Below are 14,967 nucleotides of genomic sequence, written 5' to 3' on the forward strand. Positions count from 1 at the left end.
GTACAGGCCTCAAAAACCACAGAATCTTGATCCTTTGGCCCTGTTGCCTGCTCCATCAAATTTCACTTGGACTTTTACCTACCAGTTAAATTGTCATGAACATTATTTAATCATTCCTCTTTTCCATTATGCAGAAAGATGATGTTACTGGTGCCATGAAAGTGTTCAAAAATGCATTTCAACATAAATGTCCTCCTTTATTCTTTCTTGATTTTTAAAAATTAATTTATTAATTAATTTAGTGTATTTATTTATTTTGGTTTTTTGAGGTACAATCTCAATCCAGCTCAGGCTGACCTGGCATTCACTGTCTAGTCTCATGGTGGCCTCAAACTCTTGATGCTCCTCCTACCTCTGCCTCCCAAGTGCTGGGATTAAAGATGTGTGCCACCATGCCTGGCTTTTTTCTTAATTTTTGATTCTTGATTTTTCAAGGTAGGGTCTCTCTCTAGCCCAGGCTAACCTGGAATTCACTGTGTAGTTGCGGGCTGGTCTCGAACTCACAGACTACACAGCTAGCAGTACAGATGGAGCCTGGAATTCTCATTTTAATTTTCCTATGGTGGGAGGGTCACCAGGTCACTGATCCCATACTTTCCAGTTTGGAAATGCAATATAAAAACAGACCATGCCAACTGGTGACCTTGCTGAGCACTAGAGCACTTGTTAAGTATGCGTGAGGTCCTGAATTTGATCTCCAGGACGGCCCCAAAACAAAAACAGCAACAATGCCAGGCATGGTGTTGCTTGCTTTTAATCCCAGCACTCAGGAGGTAGAGGTAAGAGGATTTCTTTGAGTTTGAGGTCACCCTGAGACTACAGAGCGAATTCTAGGTCAGCCTGGGCTAAAGTGAGACCCTACCTCAAAAAAACAAAAGAAAAAAAAAAAACACGCAACAAGGCACCATGCCTAAGGCTGTTGAGTCAAACCTGCATCACCTACAATGGTGCCATGTGCTGTATTGCAACTGATGGTTGAGACATCACATCACTGTCATCACACGTCTCCATATGACACAGGAATTCCCCTTTGTTTAACTGGTAAAATTAAAGGTATTTTACACCTCTGCCTGCAGTTTCTGTTTCAGTCTAGAGAAAGCAAAAATAATATTGTCATTAGATGTATGATTATAAACTAGATTGTATTCCTAATAATATAATTGTTTTATTGTCAGTTTGATTATATTGAACACAGGTGTCCTAAATCTGAGTTTATGTTGCTGACCATTTAGCGTTAATAATACTTTGCAGTTTAATTTCCCTCTCTCCCATTCTCTTTCTTTCTCTTCTATTCCAGATGAAGTCATAACATCTCATGGTGCAATTGAACCAGACAAAGACAATGTACGCCAGGAACCATATTCTTTGCCACAAGGTTTTATGTGGGATACTTTAGACTTGAGTGATGCCGGAGTGGTAAGACTTTTAATTTGGCACCTGTACTCACAGAGATGGTTTTGAGGTCCTTTTGAGCCCCGTAGACCAGGCACTTGTTTTATCTTGTAGCTCAAGGAGCTGTACACACTGTTAAATGAGAATTACGTGGAAGACGATGACAACATGTTCCGCTTTGACTACTCGCCCGAGTTCCTGCTGTGGTGCGTCTCCCTGGCCACGTCCATGCTGAACTGCTGGGTCAGGAGTCGGGTGCTGCACTGTGTTCTTGAACACTAACTGCTGTCTCTTTCTCTTGTCTCCAGGGCTCTGCGCCCCCCAGGCTGGCTCCTGCAGTGGCACTGTGGTGTCCGAGTGTCTTCAAATAGAAAGCTAGTAGGTTTTATTAGTGCCATCCCAGCAAACATCCGAATTTATGACTGGTATGTTAAAGACCGTGGGTGTTAACTGTGTGTATGTGTTCCCCAAGAATTATTATTAGATCAGGTTTTAAAAATTACTCAAGAGCATAAACCTGGTTTGGTGGTCTAGGCCTGTAATCCCATCCTTTAGAGGCTGAGGCAGAAAGATCAAAAGTTGGAGGCCAGTTGAGGCTACCTAGGGAGAGACTGACCAGACTCAGAAACCAAACGGCTGGGGATCTAATTCAGCTGTAGAGTGCTTGCTTAGCATGCATGAGGATCTGAGTCAACCCTCAGTACCTCAGCAAATAAACAAATACATTTCAGTGTGGCTTTTGATAGTGAGGTTGTTTGGGAGATGCAAGGCTATATAGAAACTCTGCTTAATTTTGCTAAGAACCTAAGACCTCTAAAAGTTAGATTTACTAATTAGTTAAAAAATGAAAGTGTGAGCCAGGTGTGGTGGTGCACTTCTTTAATCCCAGCACTCGGGAGACAGAAGTAGGAAGATCACCGTAAATCTGAGGCCTGAGACTCCGTAGTGAATTCCAGGTCAGTCTGGGCTACAGAGAAACCCTACATAAAAAAGAAAGAAAGAAAGAAAGAAAGAAAGGAAGGAAGGAAGGAAGGAAGGAAGGAAGGAAGGAAGGAAGGAAGGAAGGAAGGAAGGAAGGAAGGAAGGAGGGAGAAAGGAAGGAAGGAAGGAAGGAAGGAAGGAAGGAGGGAGGGAGGGAGGGAGGGAGGGAGGGAGGGAGGGAGGGAGGGAGGGAGGGAAGGAGGGAGGGAGGGAAGGAGGGAGGGAGGGAAGGAGGGAAGGAGGGAGGGAAGGAGGGAAGGAGGGAGGGAAGGAGGGAAGGAGGGAAGGAAGGAGGGAAGGAGGGAGGGAAGGAGGGAAGGAGGGAAGGAGGGAAGGAGGGAAGGAAGGAAGGAAGGAAGGAAGGAAGGAAGGAAGGAAGGAAGGAAGGAAGGAAGGAAGGAAGGAAGGAAGGAAGGAGGGAGGGAAGGAAGGGGCATGATCATGATCAAAGCACATTATATATGTCTATGTGAAACTGTCAGAGATAAAATAAAGGAAAGCAGACCAGAAAAAAAAAAAGATACTGATATCTGTCTATTCCCTCCAAGTGCCCCTCTTTCCTCATTCCTTCCCTGCTTCCCTTTTTCTTTTTCTTTTTCTTTTACTCTCTCACCTCTCATTGTCATACGTGCACACATATCTATACACTATTTATATAGACATATGCATGTATCAGAACAAACAAAAGTAGGAATTTAAGATTTATTACTGGAAAAATTACTTAATTCCAGTGGAGATAAAAAACTGTTCAGTATGTAAGTACAATGATTGTGATGGGGAGGTAATATGATGGAGAATGGAATTTCAAAGGGGAAAGTGGGGGGGGGGATTACCATGGGATTTTTTTTTATAATCATGGAAAATGCTAATAAAAATTTAAAAAAAAAAACTGTTCAGAAGGTGTGTTCACTTTTTTTTTCCTCAAGAAAGTCAGAGATGAAATAGGCAATAGGTATTTTATCATCCAGGAATGTAGGCTATGTTTCTACTGATAAAAGCATGTAAACATGTGCTCTCAAGAAACATTTGTGTTTTAAATGAAATGCTTACATACCTGGAAGCAAAGTCAGAACTAGTCTTTGAAACTCAGGGTTTATTGTAGCTCATAAAAGCATCAACATTGGTCTAGACAAAACCTTTCTTTGGAGTCCTGGGGTTTTGTGTCATGTTCCAGAGAACACTACCATTCCAGATTTGATACTAGAGTAACCCAGTTGTCATAATTATGAATGTTACAAGAAAAGCAGATATAGAAACTTTGAAACACGTCTTAGTCAATTTCTAAAATGAAACAGAATAGATCAAAGACTTAAGATTTTGTTTAGTGCAAAAGGGTCAAGCCTTCTTTGCCTAGAGCTGCAGTCAGTTTATCAGGGGAGCATGCCAAGTGATGTTTTAAATTTGAAATGCTTACGTGATGGAGTAGTTTTCTTGAATAAGAAATAAAATAAAAATAAAAAAATAAAATAAAATAAAAATAAGGGGTATCTTCCACATTCTTACTCTTCAGAATTTTTTGAAAGCCATTGTCTTTATTTATTTCAAGTGAGATTACTTTGTTTTTCATGTCTGTCTGTTAGTGTGAAGAAGATGGTAGAAATCAACTTCCTTTGTGTTCATAAAAAACTGAGATCAAAGCGAGTAGCCCCAGTGTTAATTCGAGAAATCACTAGAAGAGTGAACTTGAAAGGAATCTTTCAGGCTGTGTATACTGCTGGAGTGGTTCTTCCTAAGCCTGTGGCCACATGCAGGTAACAGTACCACACTCCCATCAGAGGTTTTCTCCATGCCAGCCAGGAGTCAGACCTCATGTCTAGCTGGCAGTAAGTAATACTATCCTCAGGTACCATCACAGGGATTTCAGTTTACTGAGGATATGTAGTCTGTTAGTAGAGATGGAGACCAGAACTGGAACTATTAGGGTTTTGGTTTTTTTTTTTGGTGGGCATCCTACTATGAAATAAAGTGGATATCCTACTATAAAAAGGCTATTGGGAGGAAGTATTTTCATGATACTAACTTCTTGGTTTGCCTTGTATAGAATCATGATGGTCATTAAATTGCATACCAGGGCATGATTAAATACTTGTTTTGAAGATTTGTGATTCCTCTTTAAGGGCAAACTCACAAACTGCAAAGGATCTTAACTAGGGATGTTGGGTGCTGCAAGGGGAGGGGCCAGGCCTAGCGCTGTGTGTGGCCTCGCAGGAGTGTGGAGTAAGTGCTTCTGGAACAGCCATGCCAAGACGGGGAGGACATGGACAGTGAGCATCCATTCGATTTCAAAACCTTTATTGTATTTCAGATACTGGCATCGATCTCTAAACCCAAGAAAATTGGTAGAAGTGAAATTTTCTCACTTGAGTAGAAATATGACCTTACAGAGAACAATGAAGCTTTACAGACTTCCAGATGTAAGTAAGAGCAGTTGGTAGTTTTTGGTGCTGTAACAACTGAACTTTTTAATGCAGAATATAATTACTTGTGCAGCAGTCTAAAATCAGACTTTTGTTTGGGGAAGATGCATGTGTGGCTAAAAAGACTGCATGGAACTCGGGAGCTAGGGAAGCAGGGGAGTTAACTTGGAAATAACAAATATTTTAATAAAATTTTTATTCATTCATTTATTTATTTATTTTGGTTTTTCGAGATACAGTCTCAGTCTAGCCCAGGCTGACCTTGAATTCATTATGTAGTCTGAGGTTGGCCCCATGGCAATCCTCCTACTTCTGCCTCCCAAGCGCTGTGAATAAAGACATGTACCACCAAGCCCAGGGGAGAGAGCTTTTTTAAAATTTTTGTTTTTGTTTTTATGTGAGTGTGACAGAGTGAACGAGAGAGAGAGAGAATAGGCGTGCCAGGGCCTCCAGCCACAGCAAATGAACTCCAGATGCGTGTGCCCCTTTGTGCATCTGGCTAATGTGGGACCTGGGGAACCGAGCCTCGAACCGGGGTCCTTAGGCTTCACAGACAAGCGCTTAACTGCTAAGCCATCTCTCCAGCCTGGGGGAGAGTATTTTCAAAAAAATTTTTAAGATAGAGTTTGTAGTTGTATGAAATTGAGTGCAAGTTAAGTATGTTTTGAAGTTTTGAGTAGATGTTGTCTGCTAAATAATAGGGAGGTTCAAGTTGTCGCAGACCTAAAAGATCAGTATTTCATTATATTGTTACTCATTTTTTTCCTAATTAATTTACTTTTTTTCTGCCTGAGACGGTGTCTTACTATGTAGCTGAGGCTGGCTTAAAACTTGCTATGTAGCCGAGGATGACCTTAAAATTGTTGAGATCCACACCTCTGCCTGTTAACTTGCTGAGATTACAGTAACTTTCCACCATTCCCAGAAGTTACCATCTTTTTAAATTATCAGATTACCAGTATGAAAACTAATCTCTCTTAAGTATGAACATTTTTTAAATGTGTTTTCTAGTCTTGGCTTTGTTTGGATCTTGGATGATACATTATTTATCTTTTGCTCTATAGATTATCACAAGCCCTGGGCAGCTTAAAACAGCACATTTCAGCTAGGCATGGTGGTATATGCCTATTACTCAGAGCTCAGGAGGCTGAGGTCAGCAAGGCGTGGTGGTACATGCGTATAATCTTAGAGCTCAAGAGGCTGAGGGAAAAAGGCAGCTTCTCGCCACTATAATGAACAATCTCCAGATGCATGTTCTACCTTGTGCAACTGGCTTTACATGGTTACTGGGGAATCAAACCAGGGTCCTTAGGCACAATGACAGCCCTAATAAATGTTAACTTCTAGATTCAGAGGCCCATGCATAAGACAGAAAGCAGCACTATAGGGCTGGAGAGTTGCTTCAGTGGTTCAGACACTTGCCTGCAAAGCCTAACAACCCAGGTTCGATTCCCCATTACCTACGTAAAACCAGATGCACAAGGTGGCACATGTATCAGGAGTTTGTTTGCAGTGGCAGAAGGCCCTGGTGTTCCCATTCTCATTCTCTCCCTCTGCTATTTCTCTCTCCCTCAAATAAAAATATTTATTTAAAAAGCAGGAGTCAGATTAATAACCAGTAATTGAGCTTAGTGTCATAAGAAGGATGACAGTTGCTAAAACGAGTTAAGGCTCTGTGGTTAGAAATACTAGAAGAACTTTTTTTTAAGTGTTTAGCATCTAGCTGCTCTGTATTTAATCATATAAGTAGCAGTAAGCATAGCTTACATCTTTGCTGTGGTACCTTGGCTGTAGAATAGTTATCTCCTAGCTTGACAGATAAAAGCGTGCTTCTATGAAGTTTCTATTTCGATGTCATTTGTTTTCAGTGTTTTTGGTTTGTCTGGATAGGGTTTTGCTTTAGCCTAGGCTGACCTGGAATTCACTATGTAGTCTCAGGCTAGCCTTAGACTTTCAGCAGTTCTCCTACCTATGCCTTCCAAGTGCTAGGGTTAAAGGTGTGTGCCACCATGCCCAGCTACTTCTGTTTTTTAAATAGAACTCTGAGTTTTATTTCCTTATATACTTACACAGATTCCAGTATACATAGAGTTCAACAAGTAATGGATATTACTTGGTCCCTGGGGATGCCTAATTCAGATGTAGAATTTGCCCTATGAAATAAATTTTTCACATTAACTAGAAAGATTTCTTTGCTGCATGGTAAATCCCCAGAGACACACACACTTTATTTTACACAGTTACACAGAAGCTTAACTGTTTTTATCAAAGCTTGTCTTCCCGCTTGTTTATAAAGACAACAATGATTATAGTGTTTATCTCACAATTAAAAACGCTTTAGCTGGGCATGGCGGTGCACACCTTTAATCCCAGCACTCAGGAAGCTGGAGGTCATGGTGTGCCCATTCTTCCTTCCGCCCGCCCGCCCTCTGCCCCCCCCCCCCGTCTTTCTCTGTCTGCTTGCAAAGAAATAAGATACATTTTTAAAATTATTTTTAAGTTTGTTTTTGGTTTATTTTTATTTATTTGAGAGCGACAGAGAGAGAGAGAAAGAGGCATATATATATAGAGAGAGAATGGGGCGTCAGGGCCTCCAGCCACTGCAAACGAACTCCAGACGCGTGTGCCCCCTTGTGCATCTGGCTAACGTGGGACCTGGGGAACCAAGCCTCGAACCGGGATCCTTAGGCTTCACAGGCAAGTGCTTAACCGCTAAGCCATCTCTCCAGCCTTTAAAATTATTTTTATTTATTTATTTGAGAGTAACAGAGAAAGAGGCAGGTAGGGAGAGAGAAAGAATGGGTGCGCCAGAGCCTGCAGCCACTGCGGACAAACTCCAGACATGTGTGCCCCTTTGTGCATCTGGCTAACATGGGTCCTGGGGAATTGAGCCTCGAATGGAGTCCTTAGGCTTTACAGGCAAGCACTTAACTGGTAAGCCATCTCTTTAGCCCATAAAAGATATTTTTAAAAATTGCTTTATTATTCCATACTTTCCTTAGCCATTACTGTTCAACAAAAGCAAGTATTTTTTGTGTTTTATAGAACCTTCTACTTCTGTTGATTTTGTTTTTGCTTTTTAAAAATATTTTTTATTAGAGAATGAGAATATGGGCATGCCAGAGCCTCCAGCCATTGCAAATGAACTCTAGATGCATGTGCCACCATGTGCGTCTGGCTTACGTGGAAGGATTCTGGTTAGTCGGTGGGCTTCACAGGCAAGCTATCCACTAAGCCATCTGGTTGCAGTCAAGTTCACATTGCGGGCAGAAATTACCCGACCAAGAACAACTTGTTGGGGAGGGGGGAGTGGAGGTTTATCTTGTCTTATGGACTCGAGGGGAAGCTCCATGATGACAGGAGAAAATGATGCCATGAGCAGAGGGTGGACATCACCTCCTGGCCAACATTAGGTAGACAACAGGGACAGGAGAGTGTGCCAAATGCTGGCATGGGAAAACTGGCTATAACACCCATAAGTCTGTCCCCAACAATACACTGCCTCCAGGAGATGTTAATTCCCAAATCCCCATCGGCTGGGAACCTAGCATTCAGAGCACCTAAGTTTATGGGGGACACCTGAATCAAACCACCACATTCCACCCCTGGCCCCCATAAACTACTGATATCCATATATGTAAAATGAAATGCATTCAATCCATCTTTAAAAGTCTCCATAGTTTTTACCAATTCTAATGATGTTCAAACATTCCCATAGTCCAAGGTCTTTTAACTGAGCCATAATACCAGAAAATGTCCAAAATCCTCACACTGCAAAAGATGGCATTGGGCATAGCAAAAAATATTCAGCCAATAGAGTGAGGTGTCTAGCAGCAAATGGCACCAGTCCTCAGTACCAGTATTACTGTTGCAGTCAGGTTTGTATTGGTGGCAGAAATCACCCAACCAAGAGCAGCTTGTGAGGAAAAAAAAAAGAGGGTTTATTTTGGCTTACAGACTTGAGCGGAAGCTCCATGATGGCAGGGGAGAACGATAACATGAGCAGAGTGGACATCGCCTCCTGGCCAACATCAGGTAGACAACAGGAAAAGGACAGTGTGCCAAACACTGGCAAGGGGAATCTGGCTATAATCCCCATAAGCCTGCCCCCAACAATACACTGCCTCTAGGAAGTATTAATTCCCAAATCTCCATCAGCTGGGAACCTATCATTCAGAACACCTAAGTTTATAGGACTCACCTGAATTAAACCACCACACCATCTCTCCAGCCCTTTTTTTTTTTTTTTTTGACAGCATCGTATGTGTCCCAGATTGGCTTCACACTGGTGATTCTACTGTCTCCATCTCCACCTCCTAGATGCTGGGATTGCAGGAGTGAGCCGCCCTGTGTGGCCCCTTCTGTTTTGTTGTTGTGTGTCTTCTTCCATTACTGTCCACTTTATTTGTTGAGGCAGGGCCATACTTGATCCCAGGATTCAGCCAACTTGTGCCCAGGGGTCCTTGTCTGTGCCTCCCAAGCACTGGGACTGTGTGCTGGAAACACAAACTCTGGTCCTCATGCCTGCATGGGAAGCACTTCATCCACCAAGTCGTCTTCCTAGCTCAGCCCTTCTACTTTTAATTTTTATTTATGTATTTGCATGTGTGTATGGCATACATATGGGCCCACCAGTGCCTCTTGCCACTGCAAATGAACACCAGACACTTGGGCCACTTTCTGTATCCAGTTTAGGGAGGTGGTTTGGGAATTGAACCTGAGCTAGAAGTCTTTAGCTGCTGAGCCATCTTCCCAGCCTCCCTTCTATTTTTTAAAAAATATTTTTCTTAAATTTATTTGAGACAGACAGAATGAATGAGAATGGGCACAGCATGGCCTCTGTCCACTGCAAACAAACTCCACACTCATGTATCACCTTGTGCATCTGGCTTACATGTGTTCTGGGAAATTGAACCTGGGTCCTTAGGCTTCACAGGCAAGCACCTTAACCACTAAGCCATCTCTCTAGCCCCTTCTGTTTTTCAAATAGCTGATTACATTCTAATGTTGTCCTCTGCTTTGATGCTTACGTAGATACTTGTTTGAAGTGTTTCACATCTGGTGAGCTGGACCTTGGTGACTCTACTAGGGCCATGTGAGAGGTGACAGGAGAAGCCAAGAGATCTGACAGAAGAGATACTTGTGTTCCCAGCTTCCATGTCAAGTTTGTTATTCCACGTATAACAAAATATTTGGTACCACTGTGTCTACCTTTTAATACCTTGATGACCTTTTAAGATAATAGTTCTCAAAGTGTGGCTTAGGAATCCCTGAAAAGTCCCCCAGGATCTTGGAGTTTTTGAGGTGAACACTATTTTTACAAGAACACTAAAATATAATTTGTGTTTGCCATGTTGATCCTCTTAGTAATATTCTAGAAAGTCTTCCAGGCTAGATAGAATGTGTGTTTTATGGTATTCTTTTATTCAAGATGCTCTTCATTTTCACTTAAGTGACTACAGTAGACACACACATTTTTCATGGTTTTGGCCTTCTTGCTAGCACTTAAAAGATTTATTATTTTTTGTATTTATATTATATAGCCATTTCTTTTTACAGAACTGAGATTGAACACAGGGCCTTGTTCATGTTAGGCCAACACTTTTACCACACTACATTCCCAGTGGGACTGGATATTTCTAAAATGTGCTGTGTGAGAAACACAGAAAAATTGACACAAATGAGTTGTCTGTTAAATGTTAAGACTTTCAGCTTTCCAAGTTTAGGTTATTAGATGGTATTTTAGTTTCAGTACTGTGTCATTATAGAGTATTACGTAAACCGTCATTGAACAACTGGTAGTAAATAGCTGAAAACTCGTGGGTTCAAATACAAAGTATGCAACTCCCATCCCCCTTACTCGTCAGTAATCAACTATCACCATTTATCAAGGAACTTTTGAGACCTCAGCACAGCTAGTGACTGTTGACCACAGCTGGCACTCAGGATCAAACCTATCTTTCCTCTTGGGACTTCTGACAGGGGTCCTGAGGGAATTATAATGACCTAATTCTCTAGGAAATTTTAAAAAATATTTTACAAATTATTAAGACCAGAGAAGGTACCGTAACGATGTTTATGTTACCGCTACGACGTCTATCCAGTATTTCTCCAGTTAGGGGAAAGTAGACAAGGTTTACTGAGGGAAAAAATTGAAACCATATTTGTTTGTTTTCTCACAGGGTTTCTCATATCTAGTCTCAAGTTCCCTGGCTTTTGGTTCATACCAGAGAATCAAATGATGCCAGGAGCTTTTGTGAGGACATGTAGTTTTAACAAATCCAAAGGGGGCCCTGTTCTGACCTGTATGCTTTTCATTCCTATGACCTCATTTTAAAGTGACAGGTTTCAGTCTATTTTGATAACTTTCTAATCAGATGATGTGCTGTGGTGGGCATGGTTGCACATACCTGTAATTCTAGCACTCAGGATGCTGGGGTAAGAGGATGGAATGGTAAGGTCAGCCTGGAGTAACATAGGTGAACTCTGTCTTAAAATGTGCAAAGTTAAGTCTTAAAAGCAGGCCCAGCACTTGGTAGCTATATTCTTTTAAAACATAGCCTTGCAAAAGGTTGTAGAGGTGGCTCAGTCATTAAAGGCACTTGCCTGCAAAGCTTGTTGGCCCAGGTTCAATTTTCCGGATGCCCACATTCATTTGTAATATTAAGACACTGTGTGAGCACCAAATTACTACCAGCTGGCAACTGAGTATTCAAAACTCAAGGGCATGGGTGGAATGTGGTTGTTTGAATGTGAAACATGTCATGTGTTTGTAATTAAGCCTCACACTCAATCCCCAGCTGGTAGCAATTTGGGAGGTGGAGCCTTGCTGGAGGAGGTGTGTCACTGGAAGTTTATTAGCCTAACTTGCCAGAACTAGCCAGTTCATTCTTGCTGCTTCCTGCCAGCTGCTGTCAAGATGTGATGCCCAGCCTCTGCACTGTCATTTTTCCACCATGATGAAGCTTCCCTTTGAGACTGAAAGCTGAAAATGAACTTTTCTCCCATTAGCTACTTTTAGTTGTGTGTTTGATCCTAGCAGTGAGAAGGTAACTTCTACATTAGGCAGGTGTGCTACTGCTGAGGTATATCTCTAGCTCTCAGCTTACATTTTATTTTGAGACAGTGTCTCATTGTGTTGCTCAGGCTGGCTTTGAACTTGATCTATAACAGAGTCAGACCTTGGACTTGAAATCCTCCTGCCTCAGCCTCCCAAGTAGCTGGGATTACAGGCCCAAGTCACCAAATCCAACTTCAGACTTTAATGTGGACACAAATCTCCAGCAAATCAGGGTATGTCGCAGATTGTTATTGGCTAGGGTCTAGCAAGCTCCCACAGGATGTTGCTGCAGGCCTGTGGACACTTAGGGCACACTCACTTTGTGTTTTGTTCTACATTTCAGTTTCTGGATTTGCTTTGTTTTTCTTTCTAACAAGGTTACAAAGACCTCAGGTTTGAGAGCAATGGAACCAAAAGATGTCAAAGCAGTTCAAGAACTGATCAACAGTTACTTGAAGAAGTTTCACCTAGCTCCTGTGATGGATGAAGAGGAAGTAGCTCATTGGTTCCTCCCTCGGGAACACATTATTGACACCTTTGTAGTGGAGGTAAACATAAGATAGTCCTGGGAAGTGAGAAAACCTGAGTCTTTCCTCTTTCCAAAATTCACCGCTTCTCAGATTTCTACTCATTCTGATGGAGCCACAACTTCGTACAGTTTCAGTTCTTGGATAGAGGAATGCTTTTTACAATGGACAGAAAGAAAATCAAGATGCTTGTTTCTGGTGTAATTTCCCATTCTCATTTTGAAAGGCAGATGTGGATGTCTGCATCCCAGGTGGCTACATCCCAAAAATATCGTTTTGATTTTGTGATAGTGGTTGTTGAATCATTTGTTGAGATGCAGTAGATTCAACCACATAAGTTTGTCCAAGGGAAGGAGGAAGATGGCTAGATCTTGTGGTTATTGGTCAGATGAATCTCATGTTACATATTTTCAACCCTGTATGTAGCCTGGAATGTGTTGCTGAAATTGTGCCTCACTTGGAAGCTCTTTGCATCGAGGTGGGGTTGAGCTGAGAAATGGGATTTAATCTGGCAAGTATTTGATGGAGTGGGAAGTAAATCTAGGGGTCTGCTCACTTCAGCTATGAACAGAAATGTTTACTTGGCACTGTCAGGTATTAACTGGGTATACAATGACAGGCTCATTTAGGACAGTGCTGAAGAGAGACTCACAGTAAGGAATAACAGCTGGGGAGGCTCTTAGTAAACCTTTATTTCTCAAACAATGCAAGAGTGGGATCTTAATGCGCCTGTGTGAGTTTCTCCAGGGCAGGGCTTCTTAACCTTGATCATTTCAAGATTTGTTTACTATCTAAAGAAATATTGAAGACCACAAAGACTTTCCAGCTTTATGAATTTTATTTATAATTGTCATACCCAAAATTTACAGTTTCCTTATTTCATGTCATAATGGCATGATAGTGAATCAATTGCATGCTGCCTCAAAGAACACATTTTATATGGAACATGACTTTTCCCAAGCTATAAAATTAGTGAAAGAATAATTTTCACATTTTTTTGCAAGTTGCTAATGCCTAATGCAAGAGAGAACAACTGGGCCCTCATTTCTGTTTTTATTTTTTATATTTATTTTGTTTTGGCTTTCAGCTTATTGTGGTAAAATGTTTTCAGTATGTGAAGAAAATACTTCACATGAAGTACTGAAAAGGACTGAATGTTTTGTTTTGTTTTCTTGAGGTAGGGTCTTGCTCTAGCTGACCTGGAATTCACTCTGTAGTCTCAGGGTGGCTTTGAATTTACAGCGATCCTCCTCCCTCTGCCTCCCAAGTGCTGGGATTAAAGGCGTGCACCACCACGCCCAGCTAGGGCTGAATATTTTAGTTAACTTTCAGGAAATTACCTTTTTTGTTGCCTTGAGACATAGTCTCATTATATAGCCCATATTGTCCTTGCATTCTTTTTTAAATATTTTAGAGAGAAACAGAATTGGCATGCTAAGGCCTCAGCCACTGCAATCAAACTGCAGACGCTTGTGCCACCTAGTGGGCATGAACAACCTTGTGCTTGCCTCACCTTTGTGTGTCTGGCTAATGTAGGATATGGAGAGTAGAACATGGGTCCTTGGGCTTCGCAGGCAAGGGCTAAGCCGATTCTCCTACCTCTCCCTCTCAAGTACTGGGATTAAAGGCATGTGCCACCACGCCTGCCTTTTTTCGTTTTTGAGTTAATGTGTCACTCTAACTCAGGCTGACCTGGAATTCACTCTGTGGTCCCAGGCTGGCTTCAAACTCATAGCAATCCTATCAAGAGCTGGGATGAAAGGCATGTGCCTCCACACCTGTTGGTCCTTGAATTCCTGATCCTCTTTCCTCAACCTTCCTGGTGCCTGGGATCACAGGGCTCTTTGCAGCTGACTATAGGTGCTTGTATGTGAACTCATTTTGGGGAGTTTTTCGTACTCTTAAGATGCATGGTCTTGTTTTTGTCCCTTTTATCTTTTTTTGGCACTGGATCTTAGGCATGCTGAGCAGATGGTCTGTCACTGAGCTTTCTTGTCCTTTGATTCTTTTATCTGTGGAAGAGTTTGTGACATCGTGCATTAGTAATTTGGTAAATACTGATTCTCTGAATTATATAGACCTTGCAAATGATGACATTTCACAAAATATTTTAAAAATAACATTCTTGGGAAAAAATTCCATCATTAGAAAAGTATAATGTAACATATGGTAGAGATACATGTTTTTTAAAACTTATAACTGAAAGCCCAAATTTTTGCATTGACAACAAATCTTGCCACCATTTTTCTGGAAGTATAGGGTCTCATCATTCACCTTCAAGAACGTGTGCCAGATACCGACATGAGTGGCCATGCGTCCAGGTCTGCTTTGAAGGAGTGTCACTTCAACAGTGGCTGTCTTAACCAGCTTACAGCTCAGTTTCCTTCTGTGGAAGTAGCCATATGCTCCAGTGTGGACAAAGCAGTCTGTGTTTCAGAGCTCAGCCTGCTGCAGATCTGCTTCTCCCACCGTTCGGTCAGCATGCGTTGACTTCAGGAGGCTGCTAGGGAAACCTTCCTTCTAGGACATTCTGCTTGCTAAGAGCTTTATGTAAATTGCTGAATGGCACTTGGGCCAATGGTCTTAATTT

The 14,967-nt window shown here is 41.8% G+C and overlaps 1 protein-coding gene across 6 annotated transcripts in view; it reads left to right on the plus strand.

Annotated features, from left to right (window-relative positions):
- The window catches only part of Nmt2 (N-myristoyltransferase 2), a 53,020-nt gene that overhangs the window by 32,979 nt on the left and 5,074 nt on the right, over nucleotides 1-14,967 (plus strand). For all 6 annotated transcript variants that reach the window (XM_045135038.1, XM_045135041.1, XM_045135043.1 and 3 more), the window contains 6 exons: nucleotides 1,298-1,416; nucleotides 1,507-1,598; nucleotides 1,701-1,817; nucleotides 3,954-4,124; nucleotides 4,679-4,787; nucleotides 12,228-12,398. In XM_045135038.1, coding sequence (XP_044990973.1) covers nucleotides 1,298-1,416; nucleotides 1,507-1,598; nucleotides 1,701-1,817; nucleotides 3,954-4,124; nucleotides 4,679-4,787; nucleotides 12,228-12,398 — 779 coding nt within the window. The remainder of the gene's footprint in view (nucleotides 1-1,297; nucleotides 1,417-1,506; nucleotides 1,599-1,700; nucleotides 1,818-3,953; nucleotides 4,125-4,678; nucleotides 4,788-12,227; nucleotides 12,399-14,967) is intronic.

This window comes from Jaculus jaculus, chromosome 15 (assembly GCF_020740685.1).
Source record: "Jaculus jaculus isolate mJacJac1 chromosome 15, mJacJac1.mat.Y.cur, whole genome shotgun sequence".
Taxonomy (NCBI): Eukaryota; Metazoa; Chordata; class Mammalia; order Rodentia; family Dipodidae; genus Jaculus; species Jaculus jaculus.